Below are 25,592 nucleotides of genomic sequence, written 5' to 3'. Positions count from 1 at the left end.
CCACCTTATGACTGTAGATAGTTTTATTTTAAAAAATAGCAAACCTTAACCTGAGTTATATTTGGAGGTAGTCTTAAACTCTGTAAGCTTGCCGTCTTCCGACGAAACTACTCTCATTCAGTTAAGAAGCCTCGACATCCAGTGCATGCTGGTGAGATTTCACCCTGTTATACTAAATCTCCAGTAGCAACTTCCTAAGTCATCTTTGAAAATAATATATAGGTGCGTTGCAATTGACTTACTCAAAAGAATGAGTTTAATAGGGAAGCAGTTCATACTTTGTAGTTATTAAATTGTTATGATTATTAGGCATAAAGTATAAAATCTAATCTTTAAAAACTGCAATGGGGAAGAAGCTATATTACCATCTTCATTATATGGAAAGGAAACTGAGACTTAGAGTGTTTGAATAACTTGACCAAGATTGTATAGCGGTCATTGTAGAAACGAAGAATTAGATCCAATCCAGTGTACTATTCTGGAGAGTATACTATTTTTAGTTATCTTTGGAAATAAAAGAAGGGATTCATATAGCAACATTCTCCAAAAACTTAACTTTCTTTTCTCTATGTATTTTTATAAGAAAAGTAGTGTTATTAAAAGTGAATATTAAATTCAAGGGAAAATTGGATCTAATCAATTGAGATCCAGTGGGCGTGGGGTTCATAATGGAACACTAGCTTAATAAGTAGAATAGAAGCATTCAAATATTCAAGTAGCAAGTGGCATTCAAGTAGGAATTAAATGGATGACTGCAGTGCCCATATAGCTTTACAAAGTACTATTTTTGTTCTTTTTTTAAATAGATGAAGATATGGCATTTCAGAGCAATTTACTAAATTAAAGAATATAAAGTAAAATGCCTTTAATCTTTCACTTCTGATCACTTATTATATGCTGTGGGTTTATTGACCAAGAAAAGGACTGTCTCCAGTGTAGCTGTGGAGAGTTAACTTGACCAGTACTGGAGAGTGAGCCCTCGGCTAGCCCTACGCTTGTCAGAGCTTCTTCCTGGGAAGCTATTGGGGAGGGAGGAATGGAACAGGGATTGGGGACAAAACAAAAGAGAGATACTTGCCTATAATCCCAAATTAGAACTCTGATCAGATTTTCTCAGTTGCAAATACCAATGGGAAAATAACCCATTCTTGTTAAGGAGACTATTTGTAGATGTCTTCTGCATTTTTTTTCTGCATTGATTATGTTTGATCCACTCATTATTGCTTGCCTTTGTGATTTGTTGACATGGATTGACTATATTGACATCTCAACAGAAATTATTTTTGCCGTGAGCAATACCATTGCTCCTTGTTGTCTCAAGCAGTTGTTTTAGATTGCACTGCAGAGCAGCCTTAAATCTGCTTATCTAAATTCCAATTTTTTTTAGCTCTCTGGAAATTTGAGATATAGAATTGTAAGTTGTTTTTACTTCCTGGTGTTATCTATTAAGTTGCTGGATAATGGGACACTATAATCACTGATTAGTGATGAACCGTGTCTAGCACCAACAACTGGATTAAAACCTGGGAAGGGAAAACAGAGTGCAATTCTCCTTTCAGATTTCTTTTATTCCATTGCAGCTCCCTCTATTTGACAAACAATTTGTGGGAAGGTTCTCAATAGTGAAAAGCAAGCATTGGAAATTCCTATTGGCTAGCACTTGAAAATCCATGATATATAGAAAATTGTAATTCATGTACATCTGAAGAAAAAGAAAACCAAACATATGTGGAGTGTCATTCTAACCACATAAAAACATTTCTAGCCATTACTTTTGAGTGATTTATGAGCACTCCCTTGTGGCTGTTTATTAGAACCACTTGAAATAGCAAAAGAGAAGGCACAGGAAACGTAATTGCCTGGATTAATGTCATTAACCCACAGTAAAGTGTGTCTACCTGCTAAATGTAGCATTGTAAAGCATTCATTAACCAACATCAGATTTGCTTCTCTCATACTGAAAATAAGTGAAATCATGGATAATTATTTTTGAATTTTAAATATGATCTGTATCTATAAAAATACATTGTTTAAACCCAAGGTGTAGGTAATGATTAATAAATTATAAAATAGTCAATAAGTTTTAATTATGTCAATTACAGAAATAAGACATTTTCAAGAATTTATATTATCAGTATCTGGGGAGAACATTAAAATCTCTTTTGTATTTTTCCTAAAATAGTAAGCTCATGCAAAGCCACACATTCCAAAAATATTATGGGATCTTGAATCTCCTTAATGCTGTGACTTGATTTTTCACTACCAAGTATTACCTTCTGGAAGGAATTTCATTAAGCTTCTTGTGTAAATCTGGGGAGAAAGAGGTCCATGTGGGCCAAAATTGCATTTCTCCAGACTGTGGTTTCTTTTTCTTTCTTTTTTAATTCCTTCCCTCCCTCTCTCCCTTGCTCCCTTCCTTCTTCCTCACACTCCCCTTCCCGTCTTCCCCTTCCCGCTCCCTCCCTTCTTTCTTTCTTTTTTAAGAATTTGCTAGATTTGTCATCAGAGTATAACCCTAAGTCACATTTCTGGTAAGGGCTGCCCACCATTTTTTATGTTATTTTCCTTTAGTATGTAGTAGTAACAACAACTTGTTTAATCCAACCAAAGTTTTAACACCTCTGTACTTCACACTTCAGTTACTTCAGAATTGAAAAATGTCGTCCATATGATTGACCAGTGTTCAGAAGTTAAGTAATGCATATCCTGAGGGTTGTACAAAGATGAGGGTCAGAAGCAGCCAAATCGGATTATAAATTCACCTAAGTGCCCTTGGAGTGCTGGTGTTTCTATTTTGATCTCTGACTTTAAATCACATATTGTGAATAGCAGCCATTGACTGCTCACAAAAGCCTCACATTTCAGTTGTAAAACCACACATATGTTATAGTGGTTTATGTGAAAAAATAGATTTGCGGGCTTCCCTGCTAGCTGAAAGGCTACCAGTTTGAATCCACCAGCTGCTCCACGGGAGAAAGATGTGGCAGTCTGCTTCTGTAAAGATTGGTTTTGGTACTATTGTTAGACCCCTGAATGGGTACTGTTCTTTTAAGTTAATCTGGGAGTCCATTTGTAGTTGGGTAACTATGTTTTAAATCATTTTGGGAAACTTTAAGACGCTTAGGATGGTTAGGAGCACACAGTAGGCATTCAGTTAATTCTTTGAAGAAGCTAACATTGAGAACCTGCCACATGCCAAACCTATGGTAGTTATTACTATTTTTTGAGTGTATATTTCTCTGTTAATTTTCATAAAAACCTTAAGAGGTATAGGGAAGAAGACACTGAGTCTTAGCAGTTTTTTAGTACTCCTATTCAAACAGACTTGATCTAACTTTAATGCTTGCGTTTTAATACATCCCAGGTGATTTTTAGATTTTCAGCCTCAGTACTCATATAAAATTGACTTTAATCTCTGCATTGTGAAGAGCTTAGCATAGTATTTGGCACATAGTAAGCACTTGACAAAGCATACCTATTGTTACCTCTATCACCCATGATTTTCTCTCCCTTCCTCATTCTTTCTGTTTAATACTACCCTTCTGCCGTTTTAAAAGAATTTTTTTTCTAAGTTTCTTTAGTTTTATATTAAGAATGAGAGTAGGAAAAGAGAGAGAGATCGATCCAATTCAAAAACAAAAGAAAAATAAACCAAGAAACACCAAAGAAGTAGAGGCTGGGAATAATACTTCACCTGTAGGGTGGTGGTTAATTATTTCATTTGGTTCGTTATATCCTCAGGTGTTTGCTTTCTTTCCAGGTCATATTTATATAACAGCCATCACAGCCACAGAAGGTTTTTGGCAAATTTAAACCGTTGTATATGAATGTGGGTGCCAGTGTCTTAGCGTAACGGAATGGCCCATTGTCTCCCTGTCCTTCTCAATTAAAAAAAAATTCATTCATATTGATGAATTCTGCCTTATCGATATGGGATTTTTTTTTTTTTTTTTTGCCAAAATAAGCCTTTGAGTCTTCCCATGGCCTCAGACTTAATAGGTACAAAATGAAATTTATCATCTTTATTCTAACTCCACCAAATAAACTCTCTACCTCATTTACCCCCGTTCTGACTGTGATGCCATAGTCCCCGTGTCTGAGTCAGGAATGTTAGCATCATCTTTGGTTCCTCTCCTTCTCTGTAGCTAATCTGTCGCTGGCTTCTTTCATCTCTTCCAGAGAACTGTCTCTGGAATTCCCTGCTACTCATCTGTCAACACTGCGGGCACCTGACCTCACTCCTTATCACTTAGGCTTGCATTCCCTTCCCAGCCACTGAGCTGACCAACGTTGCCTTGATTTCCTCATTCTCAAACTGTTCTATGTGTTACTGGCTTCTTTAAACAAGTTTTTACAACAGTATTTTTTTTAAATGTAGAAGTCAGCAGTGATTCTGTATTCAGGCTTCTTTGCTTAGGTTTTGCATATAACTCAGCCTCTCCTTACTGATTTCAGTTGGATTTCCTAGTAACTTCTGTTCAACCATGTTAATAATAACATATAATAATAGTTATACGGAGCCTACTATGTGCCGGACACTGTTCTACGTGTTTCACATTGATTGCACCATTCCCATTTTAGAAAAGTTAACTGATGGCCAGTAACTTGCTCAGCATACTCACAACCATGATTGGTGCATAAAAAGCACATAACGAGTGCTTAATAAATGCTTAATTTGCGCTGGATATGCCTTTCAAATGCCACACTAAGTTACCCCGTTATCTTTACTTATGATGTGCCCTGTTCAGTTCCTAGAATATTCCTTGTATTCCATGTGTCCAAATCGCACCAGCCATACAAACACTACCTTGAATTATTTAGCACTCATAAAATCCTAATGTATTTACAAGTTCTGTGTAGTTTATCGTGTAACTATTCTCAGTCGAATCAGTTTCATCTTTGAATTTTTCCAAAATTTTTAGCAGTGCTTTACAAACATCAAATAAATACTTACCGAATGAATACATTTATTTTTCTTTTCTCAGTCAGTCTTTAAACTTCTGGAAGGTTTAGTCCATGTCTTAATTTTTCCCTCCCCTGGAGCTCTCAGCACTGTTTTTGGCACATAATTGGTACTATAAATACCTAGTGATTGGATGTGGGAGAGCCCAGGCCATCCATCTCTCTGGACTTCTGTGGGAAAACAACCTTCTTATAACGTACACACAGATACTTTCAACCCAAGAGACGGTAAAATGAATTCAGGTCTAGTAATGTATTAAGCAGGTAAATACAGAATAAGATTCATCGTCTATACTTAGAAATATCAAAAGCTATCATTTTTGAGCACTTTCTCTATGTAAGGCACTGAGCTAAGCATTTCATGTTAATTATTTCTTAGTCCTTAAAAAGGACTTTGTTAGGTAGATGATGAAGCTGACTCTCAATGATTAAATAACAAGTTTACAAACACTATTTAAACCCAGGTACTCCTGACTCCAAGCACTGTACTACATGTCGCTTTGTTCAGTGTCATTATTGCTGGAGATTTCGCCACTAAAGAAATATCTTCCTGTTTATGTTCTCTAACTTTAAATGCATTAGATCACGCATGTGAAGTACTTAGCACTGTTTCCAGCATAAAGTAAACATTCAGTAATGTTAACCTTTATAGTGCTATTCCTCCAAATTACACCGAAGCGTTCATGACAGTGCCTTTCCCCCATATGCAAATTTACCTTTAAAAGCTGGATCAGCTATTTATTATGTCTGTAAAACCTGAGTGGATGTGTATATATATATGAATTTGGGGTTTTAAGAGGGCAAAGAGAATTTAGAGAGTGAGATTAAAAGGGAGCTCCTTACTACTGTTTCCACTCATCTTTCTGCGGTAGGACGTCTGCACAGTGTATCTGTAGGCATGCCTGTCTGAGCTTACATGTGGGACTTAGGTGATGGATGTCAGGGGTACCTACAGTTGACCTGCAGTGTCTTTGAAAGGATTTTGAGTATTGATCTACTTTGTATGTTTTCTCAGCACAGGTTTTCAGATCCTCTTTTCAAAATCTATCATCTCATTTTTCTGCAAATTGGTGAATGACAGAATCATAGCAGGCATTAACACTCTAGCTTTTATTTTTTGTGTATCCTATCTTATCACTGTGCCCTTAGATTATGAAACTTAAGAAATATCACCTGACCAGGGACTAACTGGAAACCCTGATGGTGTAGTGGTTAAGAGCTACGGCTGCTAACCAAAAGGTTGGCAGTTCAGATCCGCCTGGAGCTCCTTGGAAACCCTATGGGGCAGTCCTGTAGGGTCGCTATGAGTCAGAATTGGCTGGATAACAATGGGTTTGTTTTGGTTTTAGAGACTAACCAGTTTAATGAAAGTACACTTGTTTTGAAATTTTAAATTTTGATATAATTTCAAGCTTTTGGAGAAGTTGCAAGAATAGTACAAGGAACTGCTATATACCCTTTACCCTATTTTAAAATAGGGTGATATATTTTTAAAGTATGTTTTTCTCTTTATTGTAGCATTTGCTGAGTAGGTAATAGATGTGTTCTGTTATCACAGTGGTAAAGCAAATTATACATTTCTTAACTGGGCCTTCTTTTTGTTTTAATGCCTCCTAAAGGTTATTTCAAGATTACCATCCAGCATAATGTTATTCTTAGAAATATGTGACTCCCTTCATTTAGTCCCTGGACCCCACACCTCCCCCTGTCATGATAAGTCCTTCCCAATCAGTATTAACTGAGATTTATGTATTTTGAATTTTAAGTAAATCTTGATTTGGAGTGTGGGATTAAAATTTTGTTCATACAAATGAAATTAGGTACTGTTTTAGTTTGTTTGGAAATACTCGAACATTTGGGCAAATCCTGAGTGTAAGGAATCTAATTAAACAGGGAAAAATGAGCCTTATTTTATTTGCAGCTATAAAGTTATAACTGTCTAGTGGTAGAGTTTTTATATGGTTCAATTTTAATGTGGTGCTTGAACTGACTACATTAAACCAGTGTAATTAAAGGTATTTGTAGATATAATATCCAGTGTGCTGGTTCTTAGTTAAGTCTTGGAATAAAAAAGTTAAATATTCAAACTAAAATCTTACCCTGTGCACTTGTTTTCATATTATTTGTATTATTTTACAGTTTGGGTCAAATGAAATAATATGTGAAAGCAACTTAATTATAAAACAGAAAAACACTATGCAAAATGAAAGATCTTTTCATTTCATTTTATGGAAGCAAACAGTAGGACAAAAGCTGTGTATATTAAACGAGTTGAATATGGGACCCATTTCTTTTCAATACTGTTTACATGAAATTAAACATTTTAATCTCTGTGCATTTTTATTTCAGATTCAAAACGCTAATGATGTATTAATTGCGCCACTTGAGAAATTCCGAAAAGAACAAATAGGTGCAGCAAAAGTAAGTGTTACATTTGTTATTCTTCACATACTCTCTGATACTTAGAAGAAACTTAATTTCAAATGTTAACATTTGAAATTAGAATGACCTTTTAAAAGAGTCTGTACGTCATGTTTAAATTTTTGCACAGAGCCTATTAGCCTATTAACAAAGACTGGAATTCTTTTAAACATAAAAGATATTATTCTTCTGCTGAATAGAGAAGGAGTCAGCATGTTATAAGTCAGTTCCTTCCACCCCAACAACTGTAGCAAATAACTGTTTAAAAAAGAGAGTGAAATTTTAGAAAAAATTATGCTGAACTTTGTTCCTAATGCCTATAAAAGATAAAAATTATGTGCAGGGTATATTGAAAAGTCATATTATTCTTTGTATTTTTTGTTATTAATAGAAATAGTTTGTGGAAAAACTTTAGACGTGTGCCATAAAGCCTTTGCTTGCATTAGTGTTTAATTGATCAGATTCCAATCAAAATTTTCCCAAGCTTAATCATTGACCTTGCATTCTCGTTCTTAGATCTATGTTTTAACCACCAGCTCAGCATCGTGTAAGCACGTAAGAGTTAGAGATTCCAAAACAGAACTCATCATCTTCCATTCTTTTTTCGGTTTTCCCTTTAGCTAATGGCGTGCCCCTTACCCATTCAAACAGGGCTATCCATTCTACTGCAAAGCTATTTCTCCCTCTTTCCTCCTAAATTCTATCTGAAATAGGGAAATAGCCTACTAAATGGTCTTCAAACTCGTATCCTAACCTGTTTAAAATTTTTTGCTATCTTTGGTGACATCACTGTTTCAGTGAAGAAACTTTGGTGGTTCTCCTTAAGAGACAGTTTAATGCTGTCAAGGAAAGCTCTCCACAGCTTGTCCATTTGCTGTGTTTCGGTATATCTCCACCGTGTACCATAGCCTGTTCACCAGTCTCTACATTATATAGACCCTGACTCTGCAGTTATGAATTTGCCTAAACTTTTCCTTGTGCCTCTGTATTTCTTACGAACAAGTGAAGACTTGCTGAAGTCTTGCCAGCTCTCCACGGCATATTTGATAGCCCTGCACCAGAAAGAACTCTTCATAGAAGCTTTTTCTTATAGCCATTTCCTTTCTAGAACTTTTTTTTCCTTCCTTCTCATACCATCTATACTAGTCCTTATATTTATTTCATGTAGGAAGCTATCACAGCCTGCCTTGAATTAGAGTTTATTTGCATTCCCCCATCAATCGTGAGTAATTAGTAGGGCAGAGACTAAATCAGAGCCATTTTTGTATTAATCAATTTAGCAAATGTTTATTGATATCATGCTTTGTTTGGCCACATGCAGCTATCATGGTGTTGGATAAGATTAAGGGATACAACTGTAAACAAGACAGACAGGATCCCTGCACTTATGATCCCTGCACTTACATCCCTTATTATCTTTTGTGGAAAACAGACACTGAAGTAATTACAAATTTACTGAGGATTGTGATGCCGAAGTGCAGGGTGCTTTGAGAGCCTGTAATTGATGAACGTGACCTTGTCTGGAGAATCAGAAAATGCCTCCTGGAGGAAGCATTGCTTAAGCAAAGACCTAAATGATGAGAAAGAAATAGCTGGGAATGGGGATACAGGGATGGGAAGGGAAGAATATTGCAGAAGAGGAAGAACAAAATGGCTATGAAGAAAGGCCACAAAGGGGGAGAGAGTCTTTTAGAGCATTTTAAAGGAAAGAGGTCCAATATGTTTGGAATATTGAATGGTAGGCAAGCAGGGGCCACATGTATAGCTTTATAAAGTGTTCATAGTATTTTATTACTTATCCTAAAGGCACTGATAAGCCATAGAAAATTTGGAAGCAAGGGTTTTATATCCATTTTTAAAAATATTACTCTGGCTGCCATATCATTCATGGATTGGAGGAGACAAAACTACCTGTGGGCCAGTTGGAGGCAGGAATTCCTGGTGGCTTTTAGAGGAGTTCTTGGGTGGTGCAAACAGTTGATGAGTTTGTCCATTAACCAAAAAGTTAGAGGTTCGAGTCCACTCGTAGGCACCTTGGAAGAAAGACTTGGCTATATACTCCTGAAAAAATCAGCCATTGAAAATTGGATCGAATACATTCATACTCTGACACAACGGATTCACCATGAGTCAGAAGTGATGCAGTGGCAACTAGTTTTTAGACTCAGAAGGCTGTGGAGACAAAGAGAGGTAGGTATGAGAACTATTTCAGAGGTAAAATGGAAAGGATAGAAAATAGGTTACCTACTGTGAAGTAAGGAATGGGGAGGTTTCAGGGATGACCCTGAGGGTTCCAAGTTCCATAACTGTGTGTTAGAACTACTTAATGAGATAGGCAACATTCCTGTGTGAATGGCAAAGATGGTGAGCTCAGTTGTAGACATATTGAATTTATACTTCCTCCAAGAAATCAAAGTAGAAACGTTGAGTTGACTGGTGTATTCAGATCTGGGTCAAAATTATCGTCCTCAAAGTGTTAATTAAAGTTATAGGGGTAAATGAGATTTCCCCTGGGAAAGAACAGAGTGAGAAGAGGACCTAGGACCAATAACCTGAGAACTCCCAACATTTAATGTTTGGGCACAGAAGGATAAGACGGCTAAGGTAGGGTGAGAAGGAAGTGTCAGAAGAAAGAAAAAATTACAAGTGTGATATCCCATAACAAAGTCTTTTCAAGAGTAATAATAGCCGATCTATCTTGAGAGCTGTGTGGCAGGGACTTCACAGAACTATTACATCTGGGACTTAATCCTCACAAATAACTCAGGTAGCTGCTGGTGTTTGTTTCATCTGCTTTAAAATAGGGAAAATTATGAGGTAACTTCTACTGTATTACAGAAGTAGGAAGTGGCAGAATGTGGACCTGAAACCAAGCCATTTTACTTCAGAACCTCAGTGTACAAGACTTCACTTTGCCCATGGTATTTTTTAAATAAAATTAAAGAGTTTCACGAAAAATTCTTTTACTAATTTGGTGTAATACAAGTTTTTTTTTGGCCCCTCTAGAGGACTAAATTTCATTTGTGTGTGGATTATTCTTTTCTTATCTGATGATTTAGGTTAAAGTTTGAGTTTCAGGGTAACACTTTTTTTTTTTTTTTGAATCCCGACTCTTGGACAGAAAAACAAAGAACACAGAGCACATACTATGGCCTTGCCACCTCCAAGGGAGGTTGGAAGGAGTCCTGTTGGTGCAGTGGTTAACCCAAAGGTCAGCAGTTCAAACCCACCAGCCACTGCATGGGAGAAAGATGTGACAGTCTGTTTCTATAAAGATTACAGCTTTGGAAACCTTATCGGGGCAGTTCTACTCCGTCCTATAGGGTTGCTATGAGTCACAGCAGACTCAAGGGCAGTGGGTTTTTTATAGGGGAGGTTAAACTTGCGCTAAAATAAAATAGGTGAAATCTTGAGCACGAAACTTATTGCACTCAGTCTTTCGGTGGTGGTGGGTCTGTGTATTTCATCTGCCTGGTGCTCTTTGTTCTAAATTGTTTCTAAGCTACAAAGTCCTCCCTGTTTAGTAAACAGAATTGTGAATTGCAAACAGGCATTCTCTTCTGAAATACATGTATAGATCAGTTTTCTTTTGGTATTGTGGAAGCATCTTGGGAAGAATAAAAATATTTGAAGATTTTATTTTTCCATTGCTTTGCTCCCTATTCGGCTCAGCTGTTTTCTTACTTGGTAAGTCAAGTTAATTCTACAGATGACACTGCTGCATTTCTCAGTCTTTGCAGTGGTGGTTTTCTGTAAGTATGTTCAGGCCGATCAGCTAGCTGGAAGGCAGGGATGTCAGTTAAGTGCAAAATATTCTACTGTAGTCAGCGACCTCCTCAGCTTGGTCCTCAGAGGCAAAGAGTGGAAAATGCTGAGTCAAGGTGGCCCTCTTGTCACAACCAGATGATATTACTTAACTGAAGTGGGTAACATCCACGGACCACAGACATGTCCTTTGTAGTATGTTCTATGGAGCTTTGAGACACCTGATAACTTTGCAGTGGAAAGGGAGTCCTTTAGTGAGTTACAGTTGTTGGAAAGAAACATTACTCATCTGTGAGAGGCGGTAGAAAAGATTAATGACGGGGTTGTTGAACTGAAGGACAGGAAGGAATGGGCCCTGTTTTTGAATAGCTAGAGATTAGAAGGATTATCTATAAACAGTTGTCAAGAGTATATTTATTCAAAGGTTCTTTGTCTGATGGTATTTGCAGAATGGAATTGTATTGCAGGTCAGACATATTACATGTGCCAGATGGTTAGATTGAATGTTTGGTTTCTTTAGGTTACCTCCTGATACATCATTGGTTTAAATTTTAGAAAACGAACACCAATTTAGAACAATTAAAACCAACTAGAAATTCCACTATTTGCATATATCCTGATTAGCATTATTATAGCACAAGACAAATCATATCTTTCTTTTCATACTTTTTGTATCAGTTGACAGCTATTTTTCAGGACTCGTATTAGAAATCTCCTTGCCCCCTAAAGAAGAATCAGTTGTAAGTTATTTGCATACTTTTTCACTGTTCGCTCTTACAGGTACTGGTTGATACAGGCAATCTAAGTAGAGCTTGTATCTGAGCTCCTCATCAGACAAATGTGTTAAGTAAAAAATGTGTGTGTGCTGAACTTATATACATGTTGTTATACCAAAAACAAGCAAAACAAACCAGTTGCCATCAAGTCAGTTCTGACTCATGGTGACCCCATGTGTACAGAGTAGAACTGTTCCATAGGTTTTCAAGGCTGTGAGCTATTGGAAGCAGATTGCCAAGCCTGTCTTCAGAGGTACCTCAGGATGGGTTCGAACTGCTAACCTTCAGCTGGTAGTCTAGTGCTACTGTTTACACAACCCAAGGACTATACCAAACTATTATGTATTTTAAGAGACTTTAATGAGGCTAAGGGCTCATTTTCCACTAAAAACACAGACTGAGTAGCTAGTTGGTGGCAAAGTGAGGACTAAAACTCAATTCCTCAGATTAGTAGTCTTTTGACTCCTCCATGCTACTCTTCAGAATACTTTTTTTTTTTTTTTTTTTGGTGAAATTTTTTTTTTTTTTCCAGTTGGCAAATAAATTATTTAGTGTGAATTGTATCATCATTATGAAAATATTTCAAATAAGTCCAAACTCAGTCACCTTGAATCAGGCCTGGTTGACATATTTCCCTTGTCCTTGAAATTCCCCGTGGTGCCTGGAATCCCCAGTACACAGTAGGCATTTAATACCAGCTAGTTTCATTCAAGATAAAAGAGACTTGAGAAATTGTACTCATGAAAGTCAAAAGATACATTTTTGTTTCTATGGGAAATATTTTTCAAGACTCTGGTTTTTATTTTTAATAAGACTTTAATAAATATCATCTGAACATTCTTTTGTTTTAATACAGGAAAAAGCAATACAATATTAGGCATTGATTTTTATTACATTGACTTCGTGTTGAAGAGTATAAATGGAACCTGATAATTCTTGTCCCTTTGTGCTGGCCATGTTAGGGTTTGGTCCTGTCTTTAACTATTTGTTTATTATTTTTAAACATGACTCGCACATGTGATTATGTTAGTATGTAGTCTCTAAAAATCTGTGGAGAATTGTCAACATTCCTGTTGCAGCCTTAGATTTTCTTCATGTGAAAAATAACGTGTAGTCACATTTGTCTCAAATGGCTTAGAGAATCTAGATTACAAATGCTTTCCTTATTTCAAATTATACACTCTGTGCCTCTCACCTGAACTATCCATCTAATTTATTGTAGAATACTTTGGAGTTAAGATGAGAACAATCCAAAAGACATGCTTTACTGGGTCCAATTATGAGTTTAGTACGTCAGCTAACTTATGTTCCTGTTAGCAACAGATCCTGTATAGTCAGAAATGGTTTTTTTTTGCATGTGCTACTTTCTTACAGACAGAGGCCCTGTCAAGGACTATATACAGACCATAATTCTCTGGGCAAACTATAAGCCATTTGATAGTCGTTTTGAAGCTACTTGCGATTTCCTTTATTGTAATTTCTGTCAGTGGAACCTCGTTATGTATGTAAACCAACCCAGTTGCTGTTGAGTCGATTCTGAGCCATGATAACTTCATGTGTGTCAGAGTGGGACTGTACTCCCTAGGGTTTTCAGAAGCAGATCACCAAGGCCTTTATTCAGAGGTGTCCCTGGGTGGTTTTGAACCACTAACCTTTAAGTTAGTATTTGAGTGCTTAAACCATTTGCAACACTCAGGGACTTCCTTTACTTATGTATGTAGGGCTTTACTTCCTTTACTTATGTATACTTATGTATATAGGGCTCCAGAATTACTTAGTTTTTTGTTATTTGATCATTTTTTAACAATAGTAAATTAACTCTTCTAATAATAGTTAATCAAGTACTTTCCTGTACACTTATACATGTAAATTCATTTAGTCCTTAAAACCATCCAAGTAGATAAGCCAACTATTAACCTCATTTTATAGATAAGGAAACCAAAACACAGAATTTAATCAAATTGGCTGAGATAATGTAATTAATAAGGCATAGAGCTAGATTTTGAACTGAGATGAGGTATATATAGAATTCTTTAATAGAAGCAGCACATGGCTAGTGCTCAAGAAATATTAATTCGTTTTTCTTTTTCTTTGGAGAGGCGGGTAGTAGTGTCTTGTAGTGTTTGTCAGAAAGTTCTTTAGCATCAGAGGAACTGCGGTGAAAACTGGACACTAGAGTGTGAACTTGAGTATAATTTCTTTCACATAACAAGCACTAAAATGTTAACTGATATTATTTGATCATTAATAGTGATCGTTGCTATTATATAATTTCTGTCCTTAGCCAAAGTATTACTGTAATAATGACAAAGTCTGCCGTCATTAGGTTAGTTTGCTTTATTTTGTTTCATGGACAGAGACAAATGTCATGATTATTGAACATTGATAAAGTTGTAGTTCAACAGGTATACCAAACAAGAAGGCATTTATTGACATTACTTATAATTAATAGGAGCCCTGGTGGTGCAGTGGTTAAGTGTTTGGCTGCTAACCAAAAGGTTGGTGATTTGAATCCACCAGCCACTCCTTGGAAACCGTATGGGGCGGTCCTGTCCTGACCTATAGGGTTGCTATGAGTCAGAATTGACTCCATGGCAGTGGGTTTGATTTTGGGTACAATTAATAACTCTGTACTACTTATGGAGTACTGTTACATATAACAGCCTTATAGGATGGGGGTACCATCATTTTTTTTCAGATTGTAACCTGAGACCTAGAAATACCAAGTGACATTGACCGACAACCCAGAGCTAACATGTGCACTAGCTAGGACTTGAACCCAAGCCTCTGATACCTAATTTAGTAATTGAGGCACCATCCCATACCTATCTCCTTTATGAGAACCTGGGCCTTTTTTTGTAGGCTGTTGTCTTAGTCATCTAATGCTGCTATAACAGAAATACTGCAAGTGGATGGCTTTAACAAAGAGAAATTTATTTTCTCACAGTAGGAAACCCTGGTTGCATAGTGGTTAAGTGCTATGGCTGCTAACCAAAAGTTCAGCAGTTCAAATCCACCAGGCACTCCTCGGAAACTCTGTGGGGCTGTTCTACTCTGTCTTGCAGGGTCGCTATGAGTCGGAATTGACTACACGGCAACGTGTTTGATAGGTTACAAGTCCAAATTCAGGGTGTCAGCTCCAGGGGAAGACTTTCTCTCTCTGTTGGCTCTGTAGGAAGGTCCTTGTCCTCAACCTTCCCCTGATCGAGGAGCTTCTCAGGCGCCGGGACCCAGTGTCCAAAGGACGTGCTCTGCTCCTCGTGCTGCTTTCTTGGTGGTATGAGGTCCCCAACTCTCTTCTTGCTTCCCTTCCCTTTGACCTCTTGAGAGATAAAAAGTGGTGCAGGCCACACCCCAGGGAAACTCCCTTTACCTTGGATCAGGGAAGCGACCTGAGTAAGGGTGGTATTACAATCCCACCCTAATCCTCTCAACATAAAATTACAATCACAAAATGGAGGACAACCACACAATACTGGGAATCATGGCCTAACCAAGTTGACACATATTTTTTTGGTGGACACAATTCAATCCATGACAGCTGTAATGTGTTTCCACCATCCTTACCACATCCTTGTGATGTAACTGTCAGCCCTAACTGACTCATTGCCGCCACTGGACAAACAAACCACATCACATCCCCTGAAGATAGTGAGTCAGTATCTGTCTCTGTTATGGACAGGTAGTTCCATTCAGTGTCTCTAACATGTTTCAAAAATTAGTGATTGGTTCTTGCTGAGGTATCATGTTTTTATGTACATTTCAGAGGTTGCCAGTCAGTGGAAAAGTTGAACCTCTATTAGGGTTAGGATTCTAGATAAGGACATATTCCAAAGCCATTCTGCTGAACAGTTTTCACTTTAACTCACTTTTTATATATAATGCGTAATATATCATTACATGTTAAATGTTTGTGGTGTATATATGTGCGTGCGTGCATGTATAATACCTTTACTAAGTGGCTGTTGTGGCCTTATAAACTCTTGTAATTTCATTACACTAAATTGTAGATAAGATCATCACAGTTTTCTGTCCTAATGGTTCTTATGTTAATGACTAAAGACCAATATTTGAGAAACATTTTAAGCTTCCGCATAAATTATATTTTTTACAAAAGATGCTTATACTAAATTCTTAGGTTAAATATATAACTCTTAATTAAAAAAAAATACAGTTTATAAATGCTATATATAAATAGAAATTGATTACAAAATACAGTGGAGCCTCAGTGATATCATCTTTCAAATCTATACTTAGAGATCTTGAGAGTGAAACCTTCTTGCTACACAGTAAGATCATTTTGATTCTTCAGTGGTCAGCCTACTTGGTTGGGAAACAAACCAGTTTTCTGGTAATGAAGCCTTCTTTGTAGCACATCCAGTTACTTACAGTAAATCTGAGTTTTGAGTTCTCTTCCTTTCAATAGGGACAGTAATGAAGAGTTAAGGAAGCTCCATTTGGAACCTGTTTGCAGAGCACGTTTTCACTGTGAACTTTGTGCCTTCTCTAGATAACAGAGTGGTGCACTTGGTTGAAGACTGGGTGTTTTTATTTGGAGATACGTATTTTTCCTCCATCACATTTAGTGGCTGCTCTGCTACAGGAGAATTTGCTACACGAGAACTTATGCTTGTAAATGTATTTCACAAAATGTAGTTTGGCACTGAGCTTTGCTATACACTTGACAATATTTTAATTTATAACTTCTTTGTGTAGGGCCACTGCCTTTCCAATAACCCTTGGAGTGCTTGAGAAACTATTGGTGATTTTTTTTTTTAATTGTCTATAATATTTTTTTTTTATAAATATTCTGGAATCCTTCAGAGACTTTATATTGACATTTGTGGAAAACTCAAACAAGAACTCAATAAAATTGTATACGTTCTATTTCACATACGCATTTTGGAATTCAAAGCAAGTTACGGATACAAATAGGAGTACATTCCAAGTTCTCTGAGGACAAGAAGGGTGAAGTATCAGGATAGGTGGGTTTATATACATATCATCTGGTATTAACCAGGGGCTCCATACTCTGATAAAATGACAACTTGTCAAGCTATCCTGTATTTAATGGTATGCTGTAGTAGTCGATTGTTGAGAAAGCACTAAAAAATATTAAAGTGATTTAGGAAAAAAGATGAAGGATTTTCCAACTAATTTTTATAAAATATTTTTAATTCTTAGATCTTGTAATCTGTTTGGGTTGTTTCACATAGATGAATTATGCCAACATTTGAATTTTAATGGTGTTCTCATAAGATGTCTTTATTTTAATAGGCATATCTGTATTACCCTCCTTTACATTCTGTGTAAGTTAAATTGGTATTAAAACTTTATAATACATACTGAAGTAATTGAAAGCCCTCAAAAGCCTATGAATAAGTGAATTAAATAACTTCGGAAACGTCTGTAGATTTAAAAGTCAAATTACGAAGAACCTCAGTCTTCTTCCCCTACAAAATTAACTAAAACCTTGTGTTACATCTGAAATACAAAAAAAACTCTGCCAGCAAGAGGTAGTGATCATCCATATGCTCAATATGCCAGAGCCAGTGTCCGTCAGGAAGCGTCGGCATTTGGTGAACATTTCTGTTACACCTTCAATTACTCTTAATATGTCACTATTTCAACTCACCGGACTCTGTATTCTATTAGCGGCTCCAGTTTTTTAATGCTCTTCTTAAAGCTTGGTCGTCAAAACTGAACAGGAAGTCCCAAAGAGTGTTTGGTCAGCACAGCATTTAAAAAAAAAAAATGAAGTATGGATATTGAACAGTAAAATCATTTGCATTTTCACTATATTCATATCACATTGCTTATTCATGTTAAAGTTAGAAGTAAATGAAATCTCTCTAGCTATTAAGATACAACTGTTGGATCTTATCCTTGCCTAGTAGACTTTCTGGATTTGAAGGTGAGACATTTATCATGGTTCAGTGTCTTCATTCTAAAGTAATGAGATCTTTTGGCATCTAGACTTGATCACCTAATACAGTCTCTCCTCTGCCACCTCATCTTCCCTTCCCAGCTTTGAGTCATGAGAAATTTGATTGGCATGCCATCATCAGTCTCCTCTAAGTGATTGATTACATTCAACTGGACAGTATTGATATGCTCTGTACCAGAAATGTTGCTAGGCTTTGGAGCACAAAAACAGTACCCCTGCCCTCACTGAGCTCATAAAATAACAGGAGGAGATCCCAGAGGAATGAAAATTATGGTGGGATGGGATTAAGTGCCGTAGCTGAAGTGGAAGGGACAATTCTCTTGACCTAATCAGAGAAGGCTGTCCTGTGAGCTTTTGCTGTTCAGCAGGTGCACTTTAAAGCTTGGTAGGAATTTGCCAGTCAGTGCAAGGATACAGGACAGCCCAGGCAAAAGACAGGACTGGTAGTGGTGTAAAAAATTTATGATGTATTTTAGAAGCTTCTGGAGCCCTGGTGGCGCAGTAGTTAAGTGTTTGGCTGCTAACCAAAAGGTTGGCAGTTCAAATCCACCACCTGCTCCTTAGAAACCCTGTAGGGCAGTTCTACTCTGCCTTATAGGGTCACTATGAGTTAGAATCGACTAGATGGTGATGAGTTTGGTTTTTGGTTTTTAGGAACTTGATGTACTTTGGTGCGAATAGAGCAGTGACCTTTAACATTTTTTTTTTAAACATGAACCATATTGTGAAGTGCATTTTACTTTGTATTCAGTGAATATGTGTGCTAAATTTCCAGAAACAATACTTCCATTAGTACATGTGGTATTTTCTGTTCTATTCTACTGTAATCTATTTCATTTTTTAAAATGCTGGTTATAACCCATGAAATTGATTTATAGCCTACCAATGTGTCATGACCCACAGTATGAGTAAATACTGGTCCAGAAGCTTAGCAGATATATGTAAATGGAAGATGAAGGAGGAATTAATGAGAAATGAGGCAGGAAATAATGTGCCAGGCTGGATAATTATGATTCTTGTTCCATGCCAAGGAGTTTTTTGTTTAACAATCATAATCATGATGCTGAGGATATAATAGATATTGAGCACTTATATGTCAGGCAGTATTCTAGGCAGCTCACATGTATTCATTTATTTAATCTTTACAACAGCTCTGTGAGATAGCAGCGATGATTTTCATCCTCATATTACCAATATGAGGAACAGGCCAGGTAATGTAATTTCCTGGGATTAGACAGCTCATGAATAGCAGAGCAGGGATTGAACTCAGGCAGCACAGCTCTAATGCATATGCTCCTAACCGTGACATCATAGACATTAGACTCACATAGGCAGCTGTGTCTTGAATCTGTATTTTAAGAAGATAGTTTTTGAGCAGTGTGAAAGGTTGGAGTCAGAGACTGGTTACCAGGTAGTTACTCATCAGTATTTACATTAGGATGTTCATGATAAATTTTGTTCTACCCTCAGAGGATCCATTAATTTCTCCATTATCTGCCAGCCACGCCAGGCTTGGTAACTAGAACACCAAGCCAGCAGGAGCGCAAGTGGAGACAATCTCAGGCCTGTGTCAGATCACTGAGGTCTTTGATTGTAAGCTCCCACTGAATACCATCAAGCGAATTGCAAACCCTTGGAGTCCCCTGTCTTTTCCAGGGAGTTCAAAGATTACCCTCTTTGTTGGCCCTCCAGTTGCCTTAGGGCACTGCCTTTCTCCTTCTCTCTATGATACTGTAGTTCCTGCCATTGTTAGACTTTTCTTTTTATGTCAGTATAGTTCTCTACTCTGCCACATCTTTTCCTTTCAAAACTTATGCCTATCCCTCTCTGTACCAGAATAGGTTTATCTCCCCATCAGGGAATGCAGCTGTTACAAAGTTCTTGAAGGAACCATGGTAGAGGATCTATGACCCTGTGCGGTATTTTTTTAAAGGACAGCAGCAAAAGACCTCTTTAAAGCATTAAAAAGCAAAGATGTCACTTTGAGGACTAAGGTATGCCTGACCTGAGGCCATGTATTTTCAATTGCTTCATCTACATGTGAAAGCTGGACAGTGAATAAGGAAAACCAGAGAAGAGTTAATGCATTTGAATTGTGGTGTTGGCAAAGAATATGGAATATATATACCACATGGACTGCCAAAAGAACGAGCAAATCTGTCTTGGAAGAAGTATAGCCAGAGTGTTCCTTAGAAGGGAGGATGGTGAGACTTTGTCTTAAGTGCTTTGGACATGTTATTAGGAGGGACCTGTCTCTGGAGAAGGACATCATGCTTGGTAAAGTAGAGGGTCAGTGAAAAAGAGGAAGACTCTCAAGGAGATGGATTAACACAGTGGCAGGAACAGTGGGCTCAAACATAGCAACAAATTATGAGAATGGTGCAGGACCAGGCAGTGTTTCCTTCCGTTGTACCTAGGGTTGCTATGAGCTGGAACTGGCTCAGCGGCATCTGTCATGGATTGAATTGTGTCCCTCAAAAATATTTGTCAACTTGGTTAGGCCATGATTCCCAGTATTGTGTGGTTATCCTCCATTTTGTGATTTTCCTATGTGTTATAAATCATAATCTCTGCCTGTGGTTAAGGAAGATTAGGGTGGAATGTAACACACTTGCTCAGGTCACATCCTTGATCCAATGTAAAGGAAGTTTCCCTGGGGTGTGGCCTGCACCACCTTTTATCTTACAAGAGATGAAAGGGAAGCAAGCAGAGAAGGGGGATCTCATACTACCAAGAAAGCAGTGCTGGGAGCAGAGTGTGTCCTTTGGACCTAGGGTCCCTGCGCAGAGAAGCTCCTAATCTGGGGGAAGATTGGTGAGAAGGCCAACAGAGAGAGAAAACTAGACTGTGAGAGAATAAATTTCTCTTTGTTATGCCATCTACTTGTGGTATTTCTGTTATAGATGACTAAGACGGTACCTAACAACATCAACATATAACTCAGAGCAAATGTAAGTATAGCATTACAGGACTCAGGTACTTCCACTCTTCTGCCTGGGGGTGATTTTTCTCGTTTTAGAGTTTGAGGGTGCCTGATTTGAGAATGTTAATTCCAGTGTTCTGAGGCAGGCTTGGGAAACTGCAGGCCACAAGTGACTCACTGTGTGCTGATGTATGGCCCGTGATCTCTGAAAGGTCACCATATTTTTAAATGGTTCAAAACATTAAAAGAACAGTATTCTGTGACAAGTGAAAATTATATAAGTTCAAGTTTCAGTGTCCGTACGTAAAGTTTTATTAGAATGTGGTGTTGCCCATTTGTTTAGGTATTTTTCTATGGCTATTTTTACATAACAGTATAGTTGAGTAGTTGGAACAGAGGCCATGTAAACCAAAAAGCCTGATACACTTACGATCTTGTCCTTTCCAGGAAAATTTTGCCAACCCCTATTGTAAGGCCTGAACCAAATTATCAATTTTTACCTCTGCAGTCTTTCAGGTCTTTATACAAATAGGACTGGCTTTGACATCTTAGGCTAAACAGCATAGGCTTGAAGGTTTGGTTTCCTAAATTGGGAAACCACAGAATTTATAGTAAGGTAAACGTGGATGTGACTTTGAACAGATTAGGGAGTGAAAGTCAGTTTGTAACACAAAACCAAAAGTTTTTATTTCAAGTATATCTGCATCTATGGAAATCTTTTATCTTTGAAGCAAAACATATTATTCTCAGTTTAGAGTGAGGCTCTGACACACTGGCAATTTAGAAGACGAAAATGAAAAAAAATCCTTTTTACTTCTTTGAAGTAGAATGCATTTAAATATGTAATAAAAGACCAGATTAAAACCACTTTACTCTAAAATCATTACCTAAAGTGCTAAACATGGTGGCCAACCCTCCCCCATCAACGTCCTTTTAAGTGAGAGTATGGTAATCTTGGAAACCCTGGTGGCGTAGTGGTTAAGTGCCGTGGCTGCTAACCAAAAGGTCAACAGTTCAAATCTACCAGGTGCTCCTTGGAAACTCCATGGGGCAGTTCTTCTCTGTCCTACAGGGTTGCTATGAGTCAGAATTGACTCAATGGCAACAGGTTTGGTTTTGATTTTATGGTAAATCTCACCATAGATTTAATTTTGGCTGTGTGCACCATTTCTGCACTTCACAAAGCAGCCAGTTAAACATGGGGAAAAAAATTAATTATTTTTTTTAATGGTCAGATAAGGGCGTTCATATTTTTTAACCAGAATTCTTAAAATTTGTGGGTACATTTGTATAGACTCAGCCCTAGGTAACAAGCAGTACTTTTTGCAACTGAGCAGATACACTGAGAGGAATAGATAAGGTCTGCCATTTATATTCACAATAGTTAACTCTCACTGTTGATATTAATAGGTTTTGCTTAAGACAGCGTCTTACCGTTCTGACTTTAGAGTGCCTATTGCGTTTTTCTTTTCTGCATACAGTCAGTAATAATCCAAAGCCAATCGGAATGCTCTCCAGTGACCTTCCAACCCACGTTTGCATTGAGCGCCTGGTGATTTACTGACTCTGAGCTGGAGAGATGACCTCTACAATTACTGCAGAAACCCAAGGGGAAGTGAAGTGAGCTCACTGTAGAAAGATTTCAAGCATTGAAAAAACTTGCCTTATTTGGTAAATGTGGTTAACTGATCCCAGCTGGTAATGCTGGTGAGCTCACTGTGAGATGTATTGTCTCTTTAAGCCAAATTGATATATTTTTTTCTCCATTAAAAATAGCATTTGTTCAGTTTTTCTTGACATTCTGTGAACTAAATCATATCTGAAAGGAAAGGCCCATTTAGAAAATTAAAGCTCAAATGCACTGCCACTTTAAAAATTTCCTACATGTACTTTCTGGCCTATTATATTGTTCACCTTACTTAACCTTTGGGGGAATTTTGGGTTTAATTTATGCCTTTAGACCAAATCTCTTTTGGGAAGCAAATCCATGTGTAGTTTTGGGCTTCCGTGTACCTCTCTGCTTATAGAAGCTTACTCTTTAGGTTAGAATGTTAGGACAGACTCTCCTAATTACATTTCCTTTAAATACCAAGTGGCATTTCATGTCTAGGAAGGGAAGGCTGCAACTTCTCATGGCTTCTTTTTAAAAGTCCTGCCTCAGGTTTGGCTGTATCCTCAGTTTGGCTTTTTGAAAACTAATCTTAGCTTTTCAGAGAAGTCGTTTGTCTAGAGGAAAGAGCACAAGCTTTTGAGTCAAATAGACCCTGGTTTAAATCCTGGCTCTGATGGTTTCAAGACAGTTCTTTAACTTGCATGAACAATAAAAGGTGATACCCGTTCTTACCATGTGTTATGAGAGTTACGCATGCATGTGAAGGTGCCCACTACAGAATAATAAATAATAAATGTCAATTTCCCTCTCCTTATCTCATCTTTCAGCAGTAGACTGATTCTTTTACTTTGCCTCACTTCCAACTGTCTTCTTTTGAATTATACTCATGTGACCTGGCTGGTCCTCTCTGTCCTGGTCATCACTTCTCTATATGGGGCTGGAGGAGGGGGTCGTCAAAATGTGGTCCAGAGACTAGGAAATGATTAGAAGTGCAGAACCTTTAATCTTCTCTCCTCCCCAGACTCTTTAAATTAGTATCTGCAGTTTAACAAGATCCCTAGCTGATTCAAATCAGCTTTGACGAAGAGAAGAGTGTGGTCCTCTTTGTGCTGGGGGTTATCCTGAGTTTTGAAGTACTGGAATGACTGCAGAGACGGTAACCCAAGAGAGAATCGTAAACAAATTATTTTTCTCCTCTTTGGTGCTTGTCAGTCAATTCTGTGGATATGTGAATTCCTGCCTGTACTACCCATCTTCTGTGGCTGGGTTGTAAACCTCTTCAGAGAAGCTGGTGGTTGTTAGTTGGTATGGAGTTGATTCTGACTCATAGTGACCCCCATGTGTGCAGAGTAGAACATCTCCATAGGGTTTACAAGCCTGGGAACTTTCAGAAGCAGATCACCAGGCCTGTCGCTGGGTAGGTTCGAACTGCCAGCCTTTCAGTTAATAGTCAAGTGCTTAACTGTTTGCCCCACCCAGGGACTTCTTCAGGGAAGGACATCCATTTTTTTTTCCTTTCTTTCGTTTTGGTCTCTCCTAGGGGTTTATCATTTAAGTATTAAGTGTTCATCAGTGTTGCTGTGGGTTTCCTTCCTTCTGGGGCAGAAGCTGACAGAATTTGGTTTCTCTCTTCCCTTTTGTCTGATTCCTATCTCCAAGGCTCAGCTCTGCTTCACTGCTTACACTCCTGTCACACTTTGAGCTGGTGACTTCTAGTTTGTTTAATTTCTCTCCTCCTATTATACCTATATTGTAGAATCCACTTCTCCCTGCCTACATTCTCTCTTCTGTCTGTTCATGCCTTTCTTAACTTGATAGTCATCTACCCTCCTTTCTCCCGGCTTCTCCACTCTCTACTCCCCTTGGCTGTCCTTTCTTCACCCTCTTTGACCATTTCCTCTCTGTCCTGCCCCCCCCGCCCCCATGTGAAAGTCATTTAGCAAAGGACGGCAGTCTGAATCAAAAATCTTTTGGGCCAAAATTCCAAGCCAATTCCTAGTCTGGGATCTGTGGGCTTTAGGAGTCACTGAACCCTCCTTCCTCTCAACACACAGCGGGGGCTGTGTGATAATTTATCATTTTATATTACTGTCTTCATCTCTAAACTGAGCTCCTGGAAGACAGAATCATTTATTTGTTTTGATATCCCCAGTGCTTGGCACAGAGCAGCGCAGTATAAATGTTGGTATTGATATTTATCATGCCTCTTTCCTCATTAATAGTAAAATTCTGGAGGCTAAACGGGCTTGGATGCTTGGTTTAGGGAACTGCGTAGAGGAGATTGAAATGAAAGACACTTAGAACAGTAAAAGGGACAGATTTAGTCTTTGGTAGTCTACAAGAAGGAAGGCAGGCTTCTCTTTGGGTCTTTATGGGGTGCTTAAAAAGCCCCAGAGGTGAGTAAGGTTCTCACACTTCAGTATATTTTTACAAAGTTATATTCAGGGTAGGTTATCATTTCTGGACAATTTTGAAAGTTGGCACTAGTAACTTAACATTTATTACAACTTTGCATAGTTTTAGCCCCAGAAATTCCTCTTGTGAGTAATGCTTGCTTAGGCGTGATTAGAATGAGACCTCAGATAGTGGATATTTCCGCTTTGGCACCCCCCCTTGGCACACCCCCCCGCCCCCGTTTCATTTTTTTCACTTGTGCTGTGTGGTCATGCCATTTTCTCTTCCTGGTATACCCTCATTATTTCCCTGTGTAGTAAGTTAGTCTGTTGATCACCACATAAAACCCACCAACCTGTGACTGGCACCAGTTGGTTTGTTCTAGTTACTCATAAGTTGCTCCAGTTATCTTTTCAGCAAAATTTGTAACAGCAACAGTAGTTTAAAAACAATAAGGTTTGTCTGTTATCATTGATTTAGAATAAGCCACATTCAGTCCCTTTAATCTAAATGTCCTGAAATCTGCTTTGAAGCCTTGGTGTAGCATTCTTTCTTTTATTCTGTATTTGTGTTCTAGGGGCCAACATTTAGTAGCTAGGAATATGAACTTAATCATTCTTAAACAATACTATAAGCCTAATAAACTGATAGGACATTTATATTAAAAGGAAGGAATCGGTTAATACTAGCTAGCAAATTGGTACAAAAATGTTAAACAGGAGCCAGAGTAGAGTCACTTGATGAAGAAGTCACAAAAATGAGAATGTCATTGGTGAAGCAAAACAGTGCTGC

The 25,592-nt window shown here is 37.8% G+C and overlaps 1 protein-coding gene across 2 annotated transcripts in view; it reads left to right on the top strand.

The window, feature by feature from the left end:
- The window catches only part of ARHGAP42 (Rho GTPase activating protein 42), a 321,223-nt gene that overhangs the window by 177,052 nt on the left and 118,579 nt on the right, over nt 1-25,592 (top strand). For both annotated transcript variants that reach the window (XM_049889483.1, XM_049889482.1), the window contains exon 4: nt 7,312-7,383. In XM_049889483.1, coding sequence (XP_049745440.1) covers nt 7,312-7,383 — 72 coding nt within the window. The remainder of the gene's footprint in view (nt 1-7,311; nt 7,384-25,592) is intronic.

This window comes from Elephas maximus, chromosome 7 (assembly GCF_024166365.1).
Source record: "Elephas maximus indicus isolate mEleMax1 chromosome 7, mEleMax1 primary haplotype, whole genome shotgun sequence".
Lineage (NCBI taxonomy): Eukaryota > Metazoa > Chordata > Mammalia > Proboscidea > Elephantidae > Elephas > Elephas maximus.
The sequence above is the reverse complement of the archived record's forward strand: the minus strand, read 5'-3'. Positions and strand labels throughout refer to the sequence as shown.